The sequence below is a fragment of the Scyliorhinus torazame genome, chromosome 16 (assembly GCF_047496885.1).
Source record: "Scyliorhinus torazame isolate Kashiwa2021f chromosome 16, sScyTor2.1, whole genome shotgun sequence".
NCBI classification, from domain to species: Eukaryota; Metazoa; Chordata; class Chondrichthyes; order Carcharhiniformes; family Scyliorhinidae; genus Scyliorhinus; species Scyliorhinus torazame.
In genome coordinates, this window is record NC_092722.1 from 192338354 (window position 1) to 192359594 (window position 21241).

At 51.0% G+C, this 21241-nt stretch overlaps 1 protein-coding gene across 4 annotated transcripts in view; it reads right to left on the reverse strand.

Moving 5' to 3' along the window:
* LOC140393345 (A-type potassium channel modulatory protein KCNIP2-like) overlaps positions 1-21241 on the reverse strand; it is a 613874-nt gene that overhangs the window by 226019 nt on the left and 366614 nt on the right. The window contains exon 1 of one of the 4 annotated variants that reach the window (XM_072479704.1): positions 8105-8223. The exons of the other annotated variants lie outside the window; for them this stretch is intronic. Coding sequence (XP_072335805.1) covers positions 8105-8210 — 106 coding nt within the window. The 5' untranslated portion in view covers positions 8211-8223. Of the gene's footprint in view, positions 1-8104; positions 8224-21241 lie in introns of those variants that run through there. 4 annotated transcript variants of the gene reach the window in all.

A 21241-nucleotide genomic window follows, 5' to 3' on the forward strand; every position in this document is an offset into this window, starting at 1 on the left:
TGAGAGTCAGTGTGTGTGGGACCCGTACCCCAGTGAGAGTCAGTGTGTGTGGGACCCGTTCCCCAGTGAGAGTCAGCGTGTGTGGGACCCGTACCCCAGTGAGAGTCAGTGTGTGTGGGATCCGTACCCCAGTGAGAGTCAGTGTGTGTGGAACCCGTACCCCAGTTATAGTCAGTGTGTGTGGGACCCGTACCCCAGTGAGAGTCAGTGTGTGTGGGACCCGTACCCCAGTGAGAGTCAGTGTGTGTGGGACCCGTACCCCAGTGAGAGTCAGTGTGTGTGGAACCCGTACCCCAGTGAGAGTCAGTGTGTGTGGGACCCGTACCCCAGTGAGAGCCAGTGTGTGTGTGGTACCCGTACCCCTGTGAGAGTCAGTATGTGTGGGACCCATACCCCAGTGAGGGTCAGTGTGTGTGGGACCCGTACCCCAGTGAGAGTCAGTGTGTGTGTGGGACCTGTACCCCAGTGAGAGTCAGTGTGTGTGGGACCCGTACCCCCGTGAGGGTCAGTGTGTGTGGGACCCGTATCCCAGTGAGAGTCAGTGTGTGTGGAACCCGTTCCCCAGTGAGAGTCAGTGTTTGTGGGACCCGTACCCCATTGAGAGTCAGTGTGTGTGGGACCCGTACCCCAGTGAGAGTCAGTGTGTGTGGGACACGTACCCCAGTGAGAGTCAGTGTTTGTGGGACCCGTACCCCAGTGAGAGTCAGTGTGTGTGGGACCCGTACCCCAGTGAGAGTCAGTGTGTGTGGGACCCGTACCCCAGTGAGAGTCAGTGTGTGTGGGACCCGTACCCCAGTGAGAGTCAGTGTGTGTGGGACCCGCACCCCAGTGAGAGTCAGTGTGTGTGGTACCCGTACCCCAGTGAGAGTCAGTGTGTGTGGAACCCGTTCCCCAGTGAGAGTCAGTGTGTGTGGGACCCGTACCCCAGTGAGAGTCAGTGTGTGTGGGACCCCTACCCCAGTGAGAGTCAGTGTGTGTGGGACCCCTACCCCAGTGAGAATCAGTGTGTGTGGAACCCGTACCCCAGTGAGAATCAGTGTGTGTGGGACCCCTACCCCAGTGAGAGTCAGTGTGTTTGGAACCCGTACCCCAGTGAGAATCAGTGTGTGTGGGACCCCTACCCCAGTGAGAGTCAGTGTGTGTGGAACCCGTACCCCAGTGAGAGTCAGTTTGTGTGGGACCCGTACCCCAGTGAGAGTCAGTGTGTGTGGGTCCCGTACCCAAGTGAGAGTCAGTGTATGTGGGACCCGTACCCCAGTGAGAGTCAGTGTGTGTGGGACCCGTACCCCAGTGAGAGTCAGTGTGTGTGGGACCCGTACCCCAGTGAGAGTCAGTGTGTGTGGGACCCGTACCCCTGTGAGAGTCAGTGGGTGTGGGACCCGTACCCCGGTGAGAGTCAGTGTGTGTGGGTCCCGTACCCCAGTGAGAGTCAGTGGGTGTGGGACCCGTACCCCGGTGAGAGTCAGTTTGTGTGGGTCCCGTACCCCAGTGAGAGTCAGTGTTTGTGGGACCCGTACCCCGGTGAGAGTCAGTGTGTGTGGGACCCGTACTTCAGTGAGAGTCAATGTGTGTGGGACCCGTACCCCAGTGACAGTTAGTGTGTGTGGGAACCGTACCCCAGTGAGAGTCAGTGTGTGTGGGACCCATACCCCAGTGAGAGTCAGTGTGTGTGGAACCCGTACCCTAGTGAGAATCAGTGTGTGTGGGACCCGTACCCCAGTGAGAGTCAGCGTGTGGGACCCGTACCCCAGTGAGAGACAGTGTGTGTGGGACCCGTACCCCAGTGAGAGTCAGTGTGTATGGGACCCGTACCCCAGTGAGAGTCAGTGTGTGTGGGTCCCGTACCCCAGTGAGAGTCAGTGTATGTGGGACCCGTACCCCAGTGAGAGTCAGTGTGTGTGGGACCCGTACCCCAGTGAGAGTCAGTGTGTGTGGGACCCGTACCCCAGTGAGAGTCAGTGGGTGTGGGACCCGTACCCCTGTGAGAGTCAGTGGGTGTGGGACCCGTACCCCGGTGAGAGTCAGTGTGTGTGGGTCCCGTACCCCAGTTATAGTCAGTGTGTGTGGGACCCGTACCCCAGTGAGAGTCAGTGTGTGTGGGACCCGTACCCCAGTGAGAGTCAGTGTGTGTGGGACCCGTACCCCAGTGAGAGTCAGTGTGTGTGGAAACCGTACCCCAGTGAGAGTCAGTGTGTGTGGGACCCGTACCCCAGTGAGAGTCAGTGTGTGTGTGGTACCCGTACCCCAGTGAGAGTCAGTATGTGTGGTACCCATACCCCAGTGAGGGTCAGTGTGTGTGGGACCCGTACCCCAGTGAGAGTCAGTGTGTGTGTGGGACCTGTACCCCAGTGAGAGTCAGTGTGTGTGGGACCCGTACCCCCGTGAGGGTCAGTGTGTGTGGGACCCGTATCCCAGTGAGAGTCAGTGTGTGTGGAACCCGTTCCCCAGTGAGAGTCAGTGTTTGTGGGACCCGTACCCCAGTGAGAGTCAGTGTGTGTGGGACCCGTACCCCAGTGAGAGTCAGTGTGTGTGGGACCCGTACCCCAGTGAGAGTCAGTGTTTGTGGGACCCGTACCCCAGTGAGAGTCAGTGTGTGTGGGACCCGTACCCCAGTGAGAGTCAGTGTGTGTGGGACCCGTACCCCAGTGAGAGTCAGTGTGTGTGGGACCCGTACCCCAGTGAGAGTCAGTGTGTGTGGGACCCGTACCCCAGTGAGAGTCAGTGTGTGTGGTACCCGTACCCCAGTGAGAGTCAGTGTGTGTGGAACCCGTTCCCCAGTGAGAGTCAGTGTGTGTGGGACCCGTACCCCAGTCAGAGTCAGTGTGTGTGGGACCCGTACCCCAGTGAGAGTCAGTGTGTGTGGGACCCCTACCACAGTGAGAGTCAGTGTGTGTGGGACCCCTACCCCAGTGAGAATCAGTGTGTGTGGAACCCGTACCCCAGTGAGAATCAGTGTGTGTGGGACCCCTACCCCAGTGAGAGTCAGTGTGTGTGGAACCCGTACCCCAGTGAGAATCAGTGTGTGTGGGACCCCTACCCCAGTGAGAGTCAGTGTGTGTGGAACCCGTACCCCAGTGAGAGTCAGTGTGTGTGGGACCCGTACCCCAGTGAGAGTCAGTGTGTGTGGAACCCGTACCCCAGTGAGAGTCAGTGTGTGTGGGTCCCGTACCCAAGTGAGAGTCAGTGTATGTGGGACCCGTACCCCAGTGAGAGTCAGTGTGTGTGGGACCCGTACCCCAGTGAGAGTCAGTGTGTGTGGGACCCGTACCCCAGTGAGAGTCAGTGTGTGTGGGACCCGTACCCCTGTGAGAGTCAGTGGGTGTGGGACCCGTACCCCGGTGAGAGTCAGTGTGTGTGGGTCCCGTACCCCAGTGAGAGTCAGTGGGTGTGGGTCCCGTACCCCAGTGAGAGTCAGTGTTTGTGGGACCCGTACCCCGGTGAGAGTCAGTGTGTGTGGGACCCGTACTTCAGTGAGAGTCAATGTGTGTGGGACCCGTACCCCAGTGAGAGTCAGTGTGTGTGGGAACCGTACCCCAGTGAGAGTCAGTGTGTGTGGGACCCATACCCCAGTGAGAGTCAGTGTGTGTGGAACCCGTACCCCAGTGAGAATCTGTGTGTGTGGGACCCGTACCCCAGTGAGAGTCAGTGTGTGGGACCCGTACCCCAGTGAGAGACAGTGTGTGTGGGACCCGTACCCCAGTGAGAGTCAGTGTGTGTGGGACCCGTACCCCAGTGAGAGTCAGTGTGTGTGGGTCCCGTACCCCAGTGAGAGTCAGTGTATGTGGGACCCGTACCCCAGTGAGAGTCAGTGTGTGTGGGACCCGTACCCCAGTGAGAGTCAGTGTGTGTGGGACCCGTACCCCAGTGAGAGTCAGTGGGTGTGGGACCCGTACCCCTGTGAGAGTCAGTGGGTGTGGGACCCGTACCCCGGTGAGAGTCAGTGTGTGTGGGTCCCGTACCCCAGTTATAGTCAGTGTGTGTGGGACCCGTACCCCAGTGAGAGTCAGTGTGTGTGGGACCCGTACCCCAGTGAGAGTCAGTGTGTGTGGGACCCGTACCCCAGTGAGAGTCAGTGTGTGTGGAACCCGTACCCCAGTGAGAGTCAGTGTGTGTGGGACCCGTACCCCAGTGAGAGTCAGTGTGTGTGTGGTACCCGTACCCCAGTGAGAGTCAGTATGTGTGGGACCCATACCCCAGTGAGGGTCAGTGTGTGTGGGACCCGTACCCCAGTGAGAGTCAGTGTGTGTGTGGGACCTGTACCCCAGTGAGAGTCAGTGTGTGTGGGACCCGTACCCCCGTGAGGGTCAGTGTGTGTGGGACCCGTATCCCAGTGAGAGTCAGTGTGTGTGGAACCCGTTCCCCAGTGAGAGTCAGTGTTTGTGGGACCCGTACCCCAGTGAGAGTCAGTGTGTGTGGGACCCGTACCCCAGTGAGAGTCAGTGTGTGTGGGACCCGTACCCCAGTGAGAGTCAGTGTTTGTGGGACCCGTACCCCAGTGAGAGTCAGTGTGTGTGGGACCCGTACCCCAGTGAGAGTCAGTGTGTGTGGGACCTGTACCCCAGTGAGAGTCAGTGTGTGTGGGACCCGTACCCCAGTGAGAGTCAGTGTGTGTGGGACCCGTACCCCAGTGAGAGTCAGTGTGTGTGGTCCCCGTACCCCAGTGAGAGTCAGTGTGTGTGGAACCCGTTCCCCAGTGAGAGTCAGTGTGTGTGGGACCCGTACCCCAGTGAGAGTCAGTGTGTGTGGGACCCGTACCCCAGTGAGAGTCAGTGTGTGTGGGACCCGTACCCCAGTGAGCGTCAGTGTGTGTGGAACCCGTACCCCAGTGAGAGTCAGTGTGTGTGGGACCCGTACCCCAGTGAGCGTCAGTGTGTGTGGGACCCGTACCCCAGTGAGAGTCAGTGTGTGTGGGACCCGTACCCCAGTGAGAGTCAGTGTGTGTGGGACCCGTATCCCAGTGAGAGTCAGTGTGTGTGGGACCCGTACCCCAGTGAGAGTCAGTGTGTGTGGGACCCGTATCCCAGTGAGAGTCAGTGTGTGTGGAACCCGTACCCCAGTGAGAGTCAGTGTGTGTGGGACCCGTACCCCAGTGAGAGTCAGTGTGTGTGGGACCCGTACCCCAGTGAGAGTCAGTGTGTGTGGGACCCGTACCCCAGTGAGAGTCAGTGTGTGTGGGACCCGTACCCCAGTGAGAGTCAGTGTGTGTGGGACCCGTATCCCAGTGAGAGTTAGTGTGTGTGGGACCCGTATCCCAGTGAGAGTCAGTGTGTGTGGGACCCGTACCCCAGTGAGAGTCAGTGTGTGTGGGACCCGTATCCCAGTGAGAGTCAGTGTGTGTGGAACCCGTACCCCAGTGAGAGTCAGTGTGTGTAGGACCCGTACCCCAGTGAGAGTCAGTGTGTGTGGGACCCGTACCCCAGTGAGAGTCAGTGTGTGTGGGACCCGTACCCCAGTGAGAGTCAGTGTGTGTGGGACCCGTACCCCAGTGAGAGTCAGTGTGTGTGGGACCCGTACCCCAGTGAGAGTCAGTGTGTGTGGGACCCGTACCCCAGTGAGAGTCAGTGTGTGTGGGACCCGTACCCCAGTGAGAGTCAGTGTGTGTGGGACCCGTACCCCAGTGAGGGTCAGTGTGTGTGGGACCCGTACCCCAGTGAGAGTCAATGGGTGGAATTCTCCAATTGCCGATGCCGGAATCGCGTTTGGCGATTGGCCGGAGAATCCGTTTTTATGCCAAAATCGGAGTTGGTGCCGTTTCCCGGATGCCCCTGCCCCTCATAAACGGCTGGCCATGGGGGGCTTCGGCAGGGCTTGGGAAAGTGATGGGAGGTGGTCCAGCGGTGGTGAGGGGCGTTACCCGGGGGCACTAGCTGGCAGGCCGAGTCCGCGCGCAGCCCATGTTGTACAGTGCAGCCACCACAGGCCACCGCAGGTTTCCGTCGTGCGCATGCGTGACCACGGATCCGGCCATTCTCCATCCGTGTCTGCAGGTCAAGCCGGGGATATTCCGTGCAGCTGCCAGCCCCCCACCGGGTGGCCATCGGTGTGGGGGCGCCACCGGCATTTTGGTTGTAAGACCGGCCCCTTCTCCGGACATAGCTGCAAAACCGGAGACTCCAGGCCAGTGCGTGTGGAACGCGTCCCCCAGGGGCAGTTATTGGGCTGAATTCTCCGTCTGCGGGATCCTCCGTTTCGCCGGCAGCGCACTCGCACCCACGGATTTCCCCACGGCATGGGGGGAGGGGGGCCACAATAGGAAACCCCATTGGCCGGCTGCCAGGATGGAGAATCCCACTGCCGATGCGCACGCGCCGCACTGGGAAACGTGTCTGGCGGGATGCAGAATCAAATCCAATGTGTTTGTATCCCAGGGTTTCTTTATTCTTTGATGGGATGTGTGTGCGGCTGGCTGTGTCAACACTTGTCACCCATCCCTAATTGCCCTTGAACTGACTGGTTTCCTCGGCCATTTCACAGGGCAGTTAAGAGTCAACCACATTGCCGTAGGTCTGGAGTCACGTGGAGGCCAGACTGCGTAAAGGCAATTGGCTTCCTTCGCCGAAGGAGATCAGTGAACCAGATAGGCCTGCACATCAATCATTAATAATCGTCATGGTCACCACCACAGAAACAAGTTCATTTTCCAGAAAGTATTCATTGAATTTAAATTCCATGATGGGAGAATTCTTGTCTCCAAAGTATTAGTTTGGGTCTCTGTATCACCACATCACCCTTGAGTCAAGCTCCCTCTCTGGGAGACAAGGGTAAAAGTGGTAAAATAAACTTATTGAACAGCGGTATTTTGATGGAAATGCGTACGTTGGTGTAATACTCCTTTTAAATCTCTGGGGCACTGAGATCGCAGCTGTTGTCGGCCTCCTTTGATGTTGTGAAAAGTCGGACACTATCGAAGCTGAAATTAATAACAGCAATTCCCCTTTAAGGCATCAACAAGCTTTCTTAAGATGCATTTTCCGACATAACCACAGTCACTGAACTCCAGAAATGTGTTGTGTGAGACAGGTGGAGGTTTAAAGCACAGTGTAAGCACACTCCCTTCCTCAGACCAACTGACATCACTGTAGATATGTCACATGGAAAATGCAATGCAGAAACAGGCCATTTGGCCCAACTCATCTATGCTGGTGTTTAGAGTCTAGCTCACCTTATCGGCATAGGTGAGCGGGTGAGGTAGATTGGCCATGCTAAATTGCCCTTAGTGTCCAAAAAGGCTAAGTGGGGGATGCAGGGTTGCGGGGATAGGGTAGAGACATGGGCTTGAGTGGGTTGCTCTTTGTAAGGGCAGTGCAGACTCGATGGGCCGAATGGCCTCCTTCTGCACTGTAAATTCTATGATCTATGATAACCTTCTATCCCTTTCTCCATCATGTGCTTATTCAACTTCCCCTTGACTGTATCTATACTATTCACCTCAATTATGCCCTGTGGTCGCAAGTTCCGCGTTAGCAAAGAAATGTATTCCTGAACTATTTATTGGATATATTTGCTACCGTCTTATGTTAATGACCTCTAGCTTTCGACAACTTTAGAATATGAAAGTACCCAAATGCAGAGGGCTCTTTATTATCCATATCTTCTAACACCCTTGTTGCAGGTCAAGAAATTCATGCTTCGCCAACATTTGACTGAAAGTGAGATCCTTTCTTTTTCCAATGAGGTGAAACATAAGCTTATTGGAAAGTAATAAAATTGTCAGGCAAGGCGCACAGTCGCTAAACCGAAGGAAAAGCTTGTTGCTAATTTCTTGTTAGCGTCCCTCAGTGCCTTTGTGAGAAGGCTGTGTTCCTATTCCAACTTGTCTTTCACAAATAACTCCCCTCCCCGCAACTTATTCTGCATTTGATTAGCAAACCCCATCAGTGATTATTGCAGCAAGATGTTTTATCAGTCAGTGAAGTTCAAAGTCTCGTTAAAGCAGACAAATAAAGAATCGCTTGTCTTTCTGAAACAGACAAAACAGTAAACACAGAGGATTTGCTGTCGCTGTTCCCACAGGATTATCCTCAATATTCACTTCCTGGTCTAAACCTGGAGCCATTTCTGAGCGGGAAATAGAATGGGGTTTGTTGAAAATAAATTGCTTTACCTCCTTCAATGACCACAGGTTCAAAAAGTCCAAATTGCTCCAGTACTTTGACAAACAGGGCAAACACCACGAGAACTGCTATCATCTCAAGTCCATCGAACTCCATGGTGTGGTGTGACCATTCCGTCTTCCATCCAGCGCCACGACGACAGGCCCCTGCTCACCTTCACCCCGAGCCCTCGTCCCACTCTCCAACAATGAGGGGTAACATTTGCCGAGGAGAGTGAAGGGGACCATCGAACGCAGGCTGCAAAGAACACAAGGGACTTTCCCCTCTTGCCTCCCCTTCCCCCACCTCCCCGGACCTTGGTCGCAGCAATTAAATCCGCTGGGAGGGGGTGAGGAAGGAGGAGATGGGAACAGGGAGGGAGCCAGATCAAAGTTCCTCGGGCGAGGGGAGTACCTCCTTCCAACCAGTCAGCCGGGAGCTGCCAAGTGCTCCAGGAGTTTGACCTGAGGCTGTGTGATCTCGCCAGGTCTCCTGGTGCTGCACATTGAGACAGCTGCGCTGTCAGTGTGCGTGGCAGAGAGGAGCATGCCCTCCCATCTCAATGACACCACCTACATCGATTTGCTTAATGCAGTTGCCAGGGCAACTGCTGATGGATATTTAAGCTCCTTTCCCTGTCGTGATGATCCAAGTGGTTTTCCCTACTTGTCTCACACATACACACAGACACAAACACACTCACTCACAAACATGCACATAAACACACTCTCTCACACTCACAAACATTCACATAAACACACACAAACATACACTCAGGCATATTCTCACATGCACACACTCAAACACACTCACAGACACACACACGCACTTAGGCACAAACACACATTCTCACACACACACATATACAGACAAACACACACACTCACACACATTCTCACAAACACACACAAACACACACATTCTCACACACACAAACACATACACACTGGTCTCCGCCAGCGCCCTGGACCCCGCCAGACACAAGCACCTACCTTCCACAAGGTCAGACTTCTCCCATCGGATCCCAGGATCATCCAGCCGTAGCCGCCGACTGAGGAAGCGAGGGGAACGTGGCGGTCTGCAGGTTAGACTGAAGCAAGACCCCTCTCCCCAGCAAACGTCCAAGTGATCGAAAACAAGCTGGATGAACTTAACTCTAGACTTACCTCTCAGAGGGAAGTAAGAGACTGCTGTGTTCTCTGTTTCACAGAGACATGGCTCACCCCCGCCTCACCGGATTGTGCCATACAACCTGAAGGCTTCTCAATTCACCCGGCGGACCGCACGGCATCATCAGGCAAAGCGAAGGGTGGAGGGGTTTGCCTCCTCATCAACTCCTCCTGGTGCCTGGATGTGGCGACTCTGGCGACCTACTGCTCCCAGACCTGGAATATCTGACCGTGAAGTGCCGCCCATATTATCTTCCACGTGAGTTCACTTCAGCCATTATCACAGCGGTCTACATCCCACCCCAGGCAGAAGTGAGGAAGGCACTGGACGAACTGTACACAGTAATAAATAACTACGAAACAGAACACCCGGAGGCCTTGTTCATCGTGGCCGGAGACTTCAACAAGGCCAACCTCAAGAGTGTACTGCCAAAATTCCACCAGCACATCTCCTGTCCCACCAGGGGCGACAACACCCTTGACCACTGCTACTCAAAAATCAAGGGCGTCTACCGTTCCATCCCCCGACCGCACTTTGGGAAATCAGACCATAAGACGGTGCTCCTTCTCCCGGCATACAAGCAGAAACTCAAGCAGGAGAATCCAGCTAAGAAGGTTGTGCAGTGCTGGTCCGAGGAGACAGAAGAGCTCTTACGTGACTGCTTAGAGACAGTGGACTGGTCCATATTTAAGAACTCAGCAACCAGCTTAAATGAGTATGCCACCACCGTCACAGACTTCATCTGGTTTAGCTCATCTGAGGGGCTGGTTTAGCTCACTGGGCTAAATTGCTGGCTTTTAAAGCAGACCAAAGCAGGCCAGCAGCATGGTTCAATTCCCGTACCAGCCTCCCCGAACAGGCGCCGGAATGTGGCGACTAGGGGCTTTTCACAGTATCTTCATTGAAGCCTACTTGTGACAATAAGCGATTTTCATTTTCATCAGCAAATGTGTGGACGACTGCGTGCCAAAGAAAGCAGTACGTACGTTCCCCAACCGGAAACCATGGCTCAATCGCGAGATTGACTCCCTACTGAAGGACAGATCTGAGGCGTTCAAGGCAGACGACCCTGACCTATACAAGAAATCCAGGTACGACCTCCGCAAAGCCATCCGAGATGCCAAGAGAGAATATCAAACCAAGCTAGAGTCACAGACAGACTCTCGGCAGTTGTGGCAAGGACTAAACAACATAACGGGCTACAAAGCGAAGCCGAACAGTATCTCTGGCAGCAGCGCACCCCTCCCCGATGAACTCAATGTATTCTATGCTCGGTTCGAGCAGGTAACCAACAATCCGCTGGCGAGTGCCCCAGCAGCCCATAATTCACCCATACCCACCATCACAGCTTCCGAAGTCAGATCGGCCTTCCTGAAAGTGAACCCTCGGAAGGCGACGGGCCCGGACGGGATCCCTGGTCGTGCACTCAGAGCCTGCGCGGACCAGCTGGCAGAGGTGTTTGCAGACATCTTTAACCTGTCCCGACTCCACTCCAAGGTCCCCACCTACTTCAAGAAGACCACCATCATACCGGTGCCAAAGAAGAACCAAGCAACGTGCCTCAATGACTACCGACCAGTGGCCCTGACTTCAGTCGTAATGAAGTGCTTCGAGAGGTTGATCATGAAGCGCATCACCTCCATACTCCCAGAACGCCTTGATCCACTGCAATTCGCATACCGCTGCAACCAGTCCACATCAGACGCCATTTCCCTGGCCCTACACTCATCCCTAGAGCATCTCGACAACAAGGACTCCTACATCAGACTCCTATTTATTGACTACAGCTCCATAATCCCAGCCAAGCTCATATCAAAGCTCCAAAACTAAGGACTTGGCCCCCTACTCTGCAACTGGATCCTCGATTTTCTGACCAACAGACCACAATCAGTAAGAATGAACAACAACACCTCCTCCACAATAGTCCTCAACACCGGGGCCCCGCATGGCTGCGTACTTAGCCCCCTACTCTACTCCCTGTACACACACGACTGCGTGGCAAAATTTGGTTCCAACTCCATCTACAAGTTTGCTGCCGATACGACCATAGTGGGCCGGATCTCGAATAACGACGAGTCAGAATACAGGAGGGAGATAGAGAACCTAGTGGAGTGATGTAGCGCCTACAATCTCTCCCTCAATGCCAGCAAAAGAAAAGAGCTGGTCATTGACTTCAGGAAGCAAAGTACTGTACACACCCCTGTCAGCATCAACAGGGCCAAGGTGGAGATGGTTAGCAGTTTCAAGTTCCTAGGGGTGCACATCTCCAAATATTTGTCCTGGTCCACCCACGTCGACGCTACCACCAAGAAAGCACAACAGCGTCTATACTTCCTCAGGAAACTAAGGAAATTCGGCATGTCCACATTAATCCTTACCAACTTTTACAGATTAAATGAATGAAATGAAAATCGCTTATTGTCACAAGTAGGCTTCAATGAAGTTACTGTGAAAAGCCCCTAGTCGCCACATTCCGGCGCCTGTTCGGGGAGGCTGGTACGGGGATTGAACCGTGCTGCTAGCCTGCCTTGGTCTGCTTTCAAAGCCAGCGATTTAGCCCAGTGTGCTAAACAGCCCCTGCACCATAAGATACACCATAGAAAGCCTCCTATCAGGCTGCATCACAGCCTGGTATGGCAACTGCTCGGCCCAGGACCGCAAGACACTTCAGAGAGTCGTGAACACAGCCCAGTCCATCACACGAACCTGCCTCCCATCCATTGACTCCATCTACACCTCCCGCTGCCTGGGGAAAGCGGGCAGCGTAATCAAAGACCCCTCCCACCCGGCTTACTCACTCTTCCAACTTCTTCCATCCGGGAGGAGATACAGAAGTCTGAGAACATGCACGAACAGACTCAAAAACAGCTTCTTCCCCACTGTCACCAGACTCCTAATTGACCCTCTTATGGACTGACCTCATTAACACCACACCCCTGTATGCTTCACCCCATGCCGGTGTTTATGTAGTTACATTGTATATAAGAACATAAGAAGAACATAAGAACTAGGAACAGGAGTAGGCCATCTGGCCCCTCGAGCCTGCTCCGCCATTTAATGAGATCATGGCTGATCTTTGTGGACTCAGCTCCACTCTCCGGCCCGTACACCATATCCCCGAATCCCTTTATTCTTTCGAAAGGTATCTATCTTTTTCTTAAAAACGTTTAAAGAAGGAGCCTCAACTGCTTCACTGGGCAAGGAATTCCAGAGATTCATAACCCTTTGGGTGAAGAAGTTCCTCCTAAACTCGGTCTTGAATCTACTTCCCCTTAGTTTGAGGCTATGCCCCCTAGTTCTGCTTTCCCCGACCAGTGGAAACAACCTGCCCGCATCTATCCTATCTATTCCCTTCATAATTTTATATGTTTCAATAAGATCCCCCCGCATCCTTCTAAACGCCAATGAGTACAGTCCCAGTCTACTCAACCTCTCGTCATAATCTAATCCCCTCAACTCTGGGATCAACCTAGTGAATCTCCTCTGCACACCCTCCAGTGCCAGTATGTCCTTTCTCAGGTAAGGAGACCAAAACTGAACACAATACTCCAGATGTGGCCTCACCAACACCCTATACAATTGCAGCATAACCTCCCTAGTCTTGAACTCCATCCCTCTAGCAAGGAAAGACAAAACTCGATTAGCCTTCTTAATCACCTGTTGCACCTGCACACCAACTTTTTGCGACTCGTGCACCAGCACACCCAGGTCCCTCTACACAGCAGCATGTTTTAACATCTTACCGTTTAAATAATAATCCATTCTGCTGTTATTCCTCCCAAAATGGATAGCCTCACACTTGGCAACATTGAATTCCATCAACACATATCTTGTGTTGCCCTATTATGTATTTTCTTTTCTTCCCATGTACTTAATGATCTGTTGAGCTGCTCGCAGAAAAATACTTTTCACTGTACCTCGGTACACGTGACAATAAACAAATCCAATCCAATCCAAATACGCACTCACACACATTCTCACAAACACACACATTCACTGACGCACAATCTCATACATACACACACACACATTCTCACAAACACACACTCACACAAACACACACATTCACTGATATACATTCTCACACATAGACACACACACACACACACACATTACAGCAGTAAAAGTTCCGGCAGCCTCCCCTGTAGTTTATGATTATAATTAATACTAGACTGTTAAAAGTAAGGTTTCAGGAATGAAACCTCTCCAGTCTCCAGTATCAATGAGCAGACAACGCTCTGCAATGTTTACACCAACAGAACCAAACTGTGGGTGGCGATTAGAGTTGCCAACCCTTCAGGATAGGCTGGGAGTCTCCAGAAATGAGGAAAGACTGCAGTGAGGAACACCCTGGAGAAAAATCACTGTGGCATTAAAAAATTGCCCTGCTGTTTCCATTTCCTTTCAACGTTTTCATTTATTAGTTGTAAAAGTGTGGGAGAAAATCGACTGAACGATAGTCCTGAATCATCCAATCAAAGACCAGTGAGTAAAATCCGCCGTGAGACAGGTGGCCAGCATGATGCAGTGGGTTTGGCTGACCAATGGCAAATTGTGATGGGCAGGGCAATGGGAGGCGAGGAATCAACAGATGAAAACACCAGAAAAACCTCCAGCCAGAATATTAACCATAATCTGCTCACCTCCGAGTGGGAACATGCTGTGTTGAGAATAGTTGAATTCTATTCCACGTCCTATAATATTCAATTTGAAATGTTCTGGAAATAACTTCGACAAATTTTATGAACAAAGTATATTTTCAGGGTAAAACATGTCTCAGTTCACAGAGCCACCAAGATTTCAGTTGACCTCAGTACCCACGAAGCTGCAATACTGTGGATTTCAATCCCTATTTCTTTCTTCTCGTAATTTGGTCTGTCCTCTTACTTGTCTCAGTATTTTCTCTCCCCCCCCCCCCCCCCCGCCATGTGTCTCTGTCCCTTTCGTTCGCCTGGAGGCCAGGTTTGGGAGAGAGGAATGGGTGGGATGATTGTTCTGCTGTTGTGGTTGGTGTCCTGGGGGTGCTCCATTTCTATCCCCCCAGTGTTGGACATGGAGAGCACTCTGACCCCAAGCTCAGATCCATATGTTTGTAGGAATATGAATCCTGCCTCCGGTTTAACCTCTTCCAAGCATGGTTTGACCAAGGCTAGTTTAGCTGAGGCTAGACAGAGGGAAAACATTTACATTTATATAGCACCTTTCATCGCTTCAGTGTGTCCAAACAAGCTTTCGAGCCAATAAATTATCTAAGGGGTGGAATCTTCCAGCCCCCTCGCGGCATGCTTCCCGGTAGTGGAGCTGGCTCGCCATTGGCTGCCAGTGAGACCCTCTGGTCCTGCCGATATTGACGCTGTTTTGCATGGCTCACCCATCTTACCGCCAGGGGACCTTTGCCCGGGGTCACCTTCGATGAGACCGGAAGATCCCGGTGGCGGGAAAGTCTGGTAAATGCCTCCTTTGAAGCGCAGTTCAAAAGCATTTCATCGACTGTGAAGCACATTGAAATACCAAGGGTGGGATTCTCCGTCCCGTCACACCCGTTTTCTGGTGCGGCCCCCCTCCCCACGGCCCCGGCTGCTGGATCCTCCGTCCCGGCAGCTGGCCAATGGTGTTTCCCATTGTGGGCACACCCACGCCGTCGGGAAAACCATGGGCGTGAGTGCGCTGTCGGCGAAGTGAAGGATCCCACCGAAGGAGAATCCAGTCCCTGAGATTCTATGAGGCCCAATGTAAACCTAAGTTTTCTTTTTACTTCTTGTAATGTAGGAAACGGAGTTTGTGCACAGCAAGCTCCTGACTTGTGCCTTGTAGATAGTGGACAGGCTTTGGGGGGTCAGGAGGTGGGTTCTCATCACAGAATCCTCAATGCAAACTGGAGGAACAACATCTCATCTTCCAGTTAGGCACGCTACAGCCTTCCGGTCTCAACATCAAATTCAACAACTTCAGATGATTAGCTCAACCCCACCTCGACCCATTTGTTTTCATCCCATTTCATTTTAACTGTCTTTTACCATTTCTTTCTTTCTTGTCTTTCTTTATATATATTTAACCCCCCCCCCCCCCAATCTTATCCACCTTTCCTTACCCCTTCTCCCCTTTGCTTCCCCCTTCCCCTCCCCCCACATCTCCATCTGTCAGTTTAGCCTCTGATGTTAGTTGCTCTGCTGTTTGACCTTTCACATCTTTTGTTCTCTCTGGGGACTGCCATTAGCACTCTGTCCCCTTGGTTTCTGTGGCCATTAGCACCCGGTTTCCCTGGGTCTCTGTGGCTATGACTCATCTTTCATTCTCACTCCACAGTATAAATATTTCCCACTTTCTCTGTCTGTTAGCTTTGACAAAGTGTCATCGGACTCGAAACGTTAGCTCTTTTCTCTCCCTACAGATGCTGCCAGACTTGCTGAGATTTTCCAGCATTTTCTCTTTCGCAACAGGATCCTCAGTCTCTGACCTATTCTTGTAGCCATGATGTGGAGATGCCGGCGTTGGACTGGGGTGAGCACAGTACGAAGTCTTACAACACCAGGTTAAAGTCCAACAGGTTTGTTTCGATGTCACTAGCTTTCAGAGCGCTGCTCCTTCCTCAGGTGAATTCACCTGAGGAAGGAGCAGCGCTCTGAAAGCTAGTGACATCGAAACAAACCTGTTGGACTTTAACCTGGTGTTGTAAGACTTCGTACTATTCTTGTAGCCACAGTATTTATATGGCTGGTTCAATTAAATTTCAGATCAATGATAACCCCAAGGATGTTGATAATGGGCATTCAGGGATGGTAATGCCATTGAATGTCAAGGAACGATGGTTAGATTCTCTCTGTTGGAGATGGTCAATGCCTGGCACTTGTGTGGCGTGAATATAACTTGCCACTTCCCAGCCTGAGCCTGGATATTGTCCAGATCTTGCTGTATTTGGACAATACCTTGATAATATCATTGTTTGGTTTCTAACCATTGGCTATGTGGAAATGGCACCAAACACTTTGAGTGCCAATGTCCTTTACATCTGTTGCCCCCAAGGGTCATAGGCAAATCAGGTTCTGGCACTGGACACGGTGGAAGAAACCTCATTTAAATGGGTCACATAAACGGGATTTCATCTTCATGACAAGGTCTGTAAATGGGGCTCCCACTGCAAGGGAAGTCCTACTATTGAGAAACCCCCTCCAAAATGTGTCCTGATGATGGGAATCTCGCTCTGAAATGGGATACGGTGGTGGGAATCTTTCTCTGAAAATGGATCTGATGTTGGGAATCTCTCTCTGAAATGGGATCTGATGGTGGGAATCTCTCTCTGAAATGGGATCTGATGGTGAGACTCTCTCTGAAATGGGATCTGGTGGTGAGAATCTCTCTGAAATGGGATCTGATGTTGGAAATCTCGTTCTGAAATGGGATCTGATGGTCGGAATCTCGCTCTGAAATTGGAACTGGTGGTGAGAATCTCTCTGAAATGGGAACTGATGTTGGGAATCTCTCTCTGAAATGGGATCTGATGGTGGGAATCTCCCTGAAATGGGATCTGATGGTGAGAATCTCTCTCTGAAAAGGGATCTGATGGTGGGAATCTCTCTCTGAAATTGGATCTGATGGTGAGAATCTCTCTGAAATGGGATCTGATGGTGGGAATCTCTCTCTGAAATGGGATCTTATTGTGGGAATCTCTCGGAAATGGGATCTGATGCTGAGAATCTCTCGCTGAAAAGAGACCTGATGGTGAGAATCTCTCTGAAATGGGGTCTGATGGTGGGAATCTCTCTCTGAAAGGGGATCTGATGGTGATAATCTCCCTGAAATGGGATCTGATGGTGAGAATCTCTCTGAAATGGGATCTGATGGTGAGAATCTCTCTGAAATGGGATCTGATGGTGTGAATCTCTCTCTGAAAAGGGATCTGATGGTGATAATCTCGCGGAAATGGGATCTGATGGTGAGAATCTCTCGGAAATGGGATCTGATGGTGGGAATCTCTCTCTGAAATGGGATCTGATGGTGGGAATCTCTCTCTGAAATGGGATCTGATGTTGGGAATCACTGTCTGAAATGGGATCTGATGGTGGAAATCTCTCTGAAATGGGATCTGATGGTGGGAATATCTCTCTGAAATGGGATCTGATGGTGGGAATCTCTCTGAAATGGGATCTGATGGTGGGAATCTCGCTCTGAAATGGGATCTGATGTTGGGAATCTCGCTCTGAAATGGGGTCTGATGGTGGGAATCTCTCTGAAATAGGATCTGATGTTGGGAATCTCGCTCTGAAATGGGATCTCATATTGGGAATCTCTCTCTGAAATGGGATCTGATGTTGGGAATCTCTTTCTGAAATGGGATCTGATGGTGGGAATCTCTTTCTGAAATGGGATCTGATGGTGGGAATCTCTCTGAAATGGGATCTGATGGTGGGAATCTCACTCTGAAATGGGATCTGATGTTGGGAATCTCTCTCTGAAATGGGATCTGATGGTAGGAATCTCTCTGAAATGGGATCTGGTGGTGGGAAGCTTCCTGATATGGGATCTGATGGTGTGAAGTTCTTTTTGAAATTGGATGTAATGTTGAGAATCTCTCTGGAATGGGATCTGATGTTGGGAATCTCTCTCTGAAATGGGATCTGATGGTGGGAATCTCTTTCTGAAATGGGATCTGATGGTGGGAATCTCTCTGAAATGGTATCTGATGGTGGGAATCTCGCTCTGAAATGGGATCTGATGTTGGGAATCTCGCTCTGAAATGGGGTCTGATGGGAATCTCTCTGAAATAGGATCTGATGTTGGGAATCTCGCTCTGAAATGGGATCTCATATTGGGAATCTCTCTCTGAAATGGGATCTGATGTTGGGAATCTCTTTCTGAAATGGGATCTGATGGTGGGAATCTCTTTCTGAAATGGGATCTGATGGTGGGAATCTCTCTCTGAAATGGGATCTGATGGTGGGAATCTCTCTCTGAAATGGGATCTGATGGTAGGAATCTCTCTGAAATGGGATCTGGTGGTGGGAAGCTTCCTGATATGGGATCTGATGGTGTGAAGTTCTTTTTGAAATTGGATGTAATGTTGAGAATCTCTCTGGAATGGGATCTGATGTTGGGAATCTCTCTCTGAAATGGGATCTGATGGTGAGAATCTCGCTCTAAAATGGGATCTGATGGTGGGAATCTCGCTCTGAAATGGGATCTGATGGTGGGAATCTCTCTCTGAAATGGGATCTGATGGTGGGAATCTCTCTCTGAAATGGGATCTGATGGTGGGAAACTCGCTCTGAAATGGGATCTGATGGTGGGAATCTCTCTCTGAAATGGGATCTGATGGTGGGAAACTCGCTCTGAAATGGGATCTGATGGTGGGAATTTCGCTCTGAAATGGGATCTGACGGTGGGAATCTCTCTCTGAAATGGGATCTGATGGTGGGAATCTCGCTCTGAAATGGGATCTGATGGTGGGAATCTCTCTCTGAAATGGGATCTGATGGTGGGAATCTCTCTCTGAAATGGGATCTGATGGTGGGAAACTCGCTCTGAAATGGGATCTGATGGTGGGAATCTCTCTCTGAAATGGGATCTGATGGTGAGAATCTCTCTCTGAAATGGGATCTGATGTTCGGAATCTCGCTCTGAAATGGGATCTGATGGTGGGAATCACGTTCTGAAATGGGATCTGATGGTGGGAATCACGCTCTGAAATGGGATCTGATGGTGGGAATCTCTCTGAAATGGGATCTGATGGTGAGAATTTCTCTCTGAAATGGGATCTGATGGTGGGAATCTCGCTCTGAAATTGGATCTTATGTTGGGAATCTCTCTGAAATGGGATCTGATGGTGAAAATGTCTCTGAAATGGGATCTGATGTTGGGAATCTCTCTGAAATGGGATCTTATGGTGAGAATATCTCTGAAAAGGGATCTGATGTTGGGGGCCTCGCTCTGAAATGGGATCTGATGGTGCGAATCTCTCTGAAATGGGATCTGATGGTGAGAATCTCTCTGAAATGGGATCTGATGTTGGGAATCTCGCTCTGAAATGGGATCTGATGGTTGGAATCTCTCTGAAATGGGATCTGGTTGTGGGAAGCTCCCTGATATGGGATCTGATGGTGGGAATCTCTCTCTGAAATGGGATCAGATGGTGGGAAACTCGCTCTGAAATGGGATCTGATGGTGGGAATCACGCTCTGAAATGTGATCTGATGGTGGGAATCTCGCTCTGAAATGGGATCTGATGTTGGGAATCACTGTCTGAAATGGGATCTGATGGTGGAAATCTCTCTGAAATGGGATCTGATGGTGGGAATATCTCTCTGAAATGGGATCTGATGGTGGGAATCTCTCTGAAATGGGATCTGATGGTGGGAATCTCGCTCTGAAATGGGATCTGATGTTGGGAATCTCGCTCTGAAATGGGGTCTGATGGTGGGAATCTCTCTGAAATAGGATCTGATGTTGGGAATCTCGCTCTGAAATGGGATCTCATATTGGGAATCTCTCTCTGAAATGGGATCTGATGTTGGGAATCTCTTTCTGAAATGGGATCTGATGGTGGGAATCTCTTTCTGAAATGGGATCTGATGGTGGGAATCTCTCTGAAATGGGATCTGATGGTGGGAATCTCGCTCTGAAATGGGATCTGATGGTGGGAATCTCTCTCTGAAATGGGATCTGATGGTGGGAATCTCTCTCTGAAATGGGATCTGATGGTGAGAATCTCTCTCTGAAATGGGATCTGATGGTGGGAAACTCGCTCTGAAATGGGATCTGATGGTGGGAATCTCTTTCTGAAATGGGATCTGATGGTGGGAATCTCTCTGAAATGGGATCTGATGGTGGGAATCTCGCTCTGAAATGGGATCTGATGTTGGGAATCTCGCTCTGAAATGGGGTCTGATGGTGGGAATCTCACTGAAATAGGATCTGATGTTGGGAATCTCGCTCTGAAATGGGATCTCATATTGGGAATCTCTCTCTGAAATGGGATCTGATGTTGGGAATCTCTTTCTGAAATGGGATCTGATGGTGGGAATCTCTTTCTGAAATGGGATCTGATGGTGGGAATCTCTCTCTGAAATGGGATCTGATGGTGGGAATCTCTCTCTGAAATGGGATCTGATGGTAGGAATCTCTCTGAAATGGGATCTGGTGGTGGGAAGCTTCCTGATATGGGATCTGATGGTGTGAAGTTCTTTTTGAAATTGGATGTAATGTTGAGAATCTCTCTGGAATGGGATCTGATGTTGGGAATCTCTCTCTGAAATGGGATCTGATGGTGAGAATCTCGCTCTAAAATGGGATCTGATGGTGGGAATCTCGCTCTGAAATGGGATCATATGGTGGGAATTTGGCTCTGAAATGGGATCTGATGGTGGGAATTTCGCTCTGAAATGGGATCTGACGGTGGGAATCTCTCTCTGAAATGGGATCTGATGGTGGGAATCTCGCTCTGAAATGGGATCTGATGGTGGGAATCTCTCTCTGAAATGGGATCTGATGGTGGGAATCTCTCTCTGAAATGGGATCTGATGGTGGGAAACTCGCTCTGAAATGGGATCTGATGGTGGGAATCTCTCTCTGAAATGGGATCTGATGGTGAGAATCTCTCTCTGAAATGGGATCTGATGTTCGGAATCTCGCTCTGAAATGGGATCTGATGGTGGGAATCACGTTCTGAAATGGGATCTGATGGTGGGAATCACGCTCTGAAATGGGATCTGATGGTGGGAATCTCTCTGAAATGGGATCTGATGGTGAGAATTTCTCTCTGAAATGGGATCTGATGGTGGGAATCTCGCTCTGAAATTGGATCTTATGTTGGGAATCTCTCTGAAATGGGATCTGATGGTGAAAATGTCTCTGAAATGGGATCTGATGTTGGGAATCTCTCTGAAATGGGATCTTATGGTGAGAATATCTCTGAAAAGGGATCTGATGTTGGGGGCCTCGCTCTGAAATGGGATCTGATGGTGCGAATCTCTCTGAAATGGGAT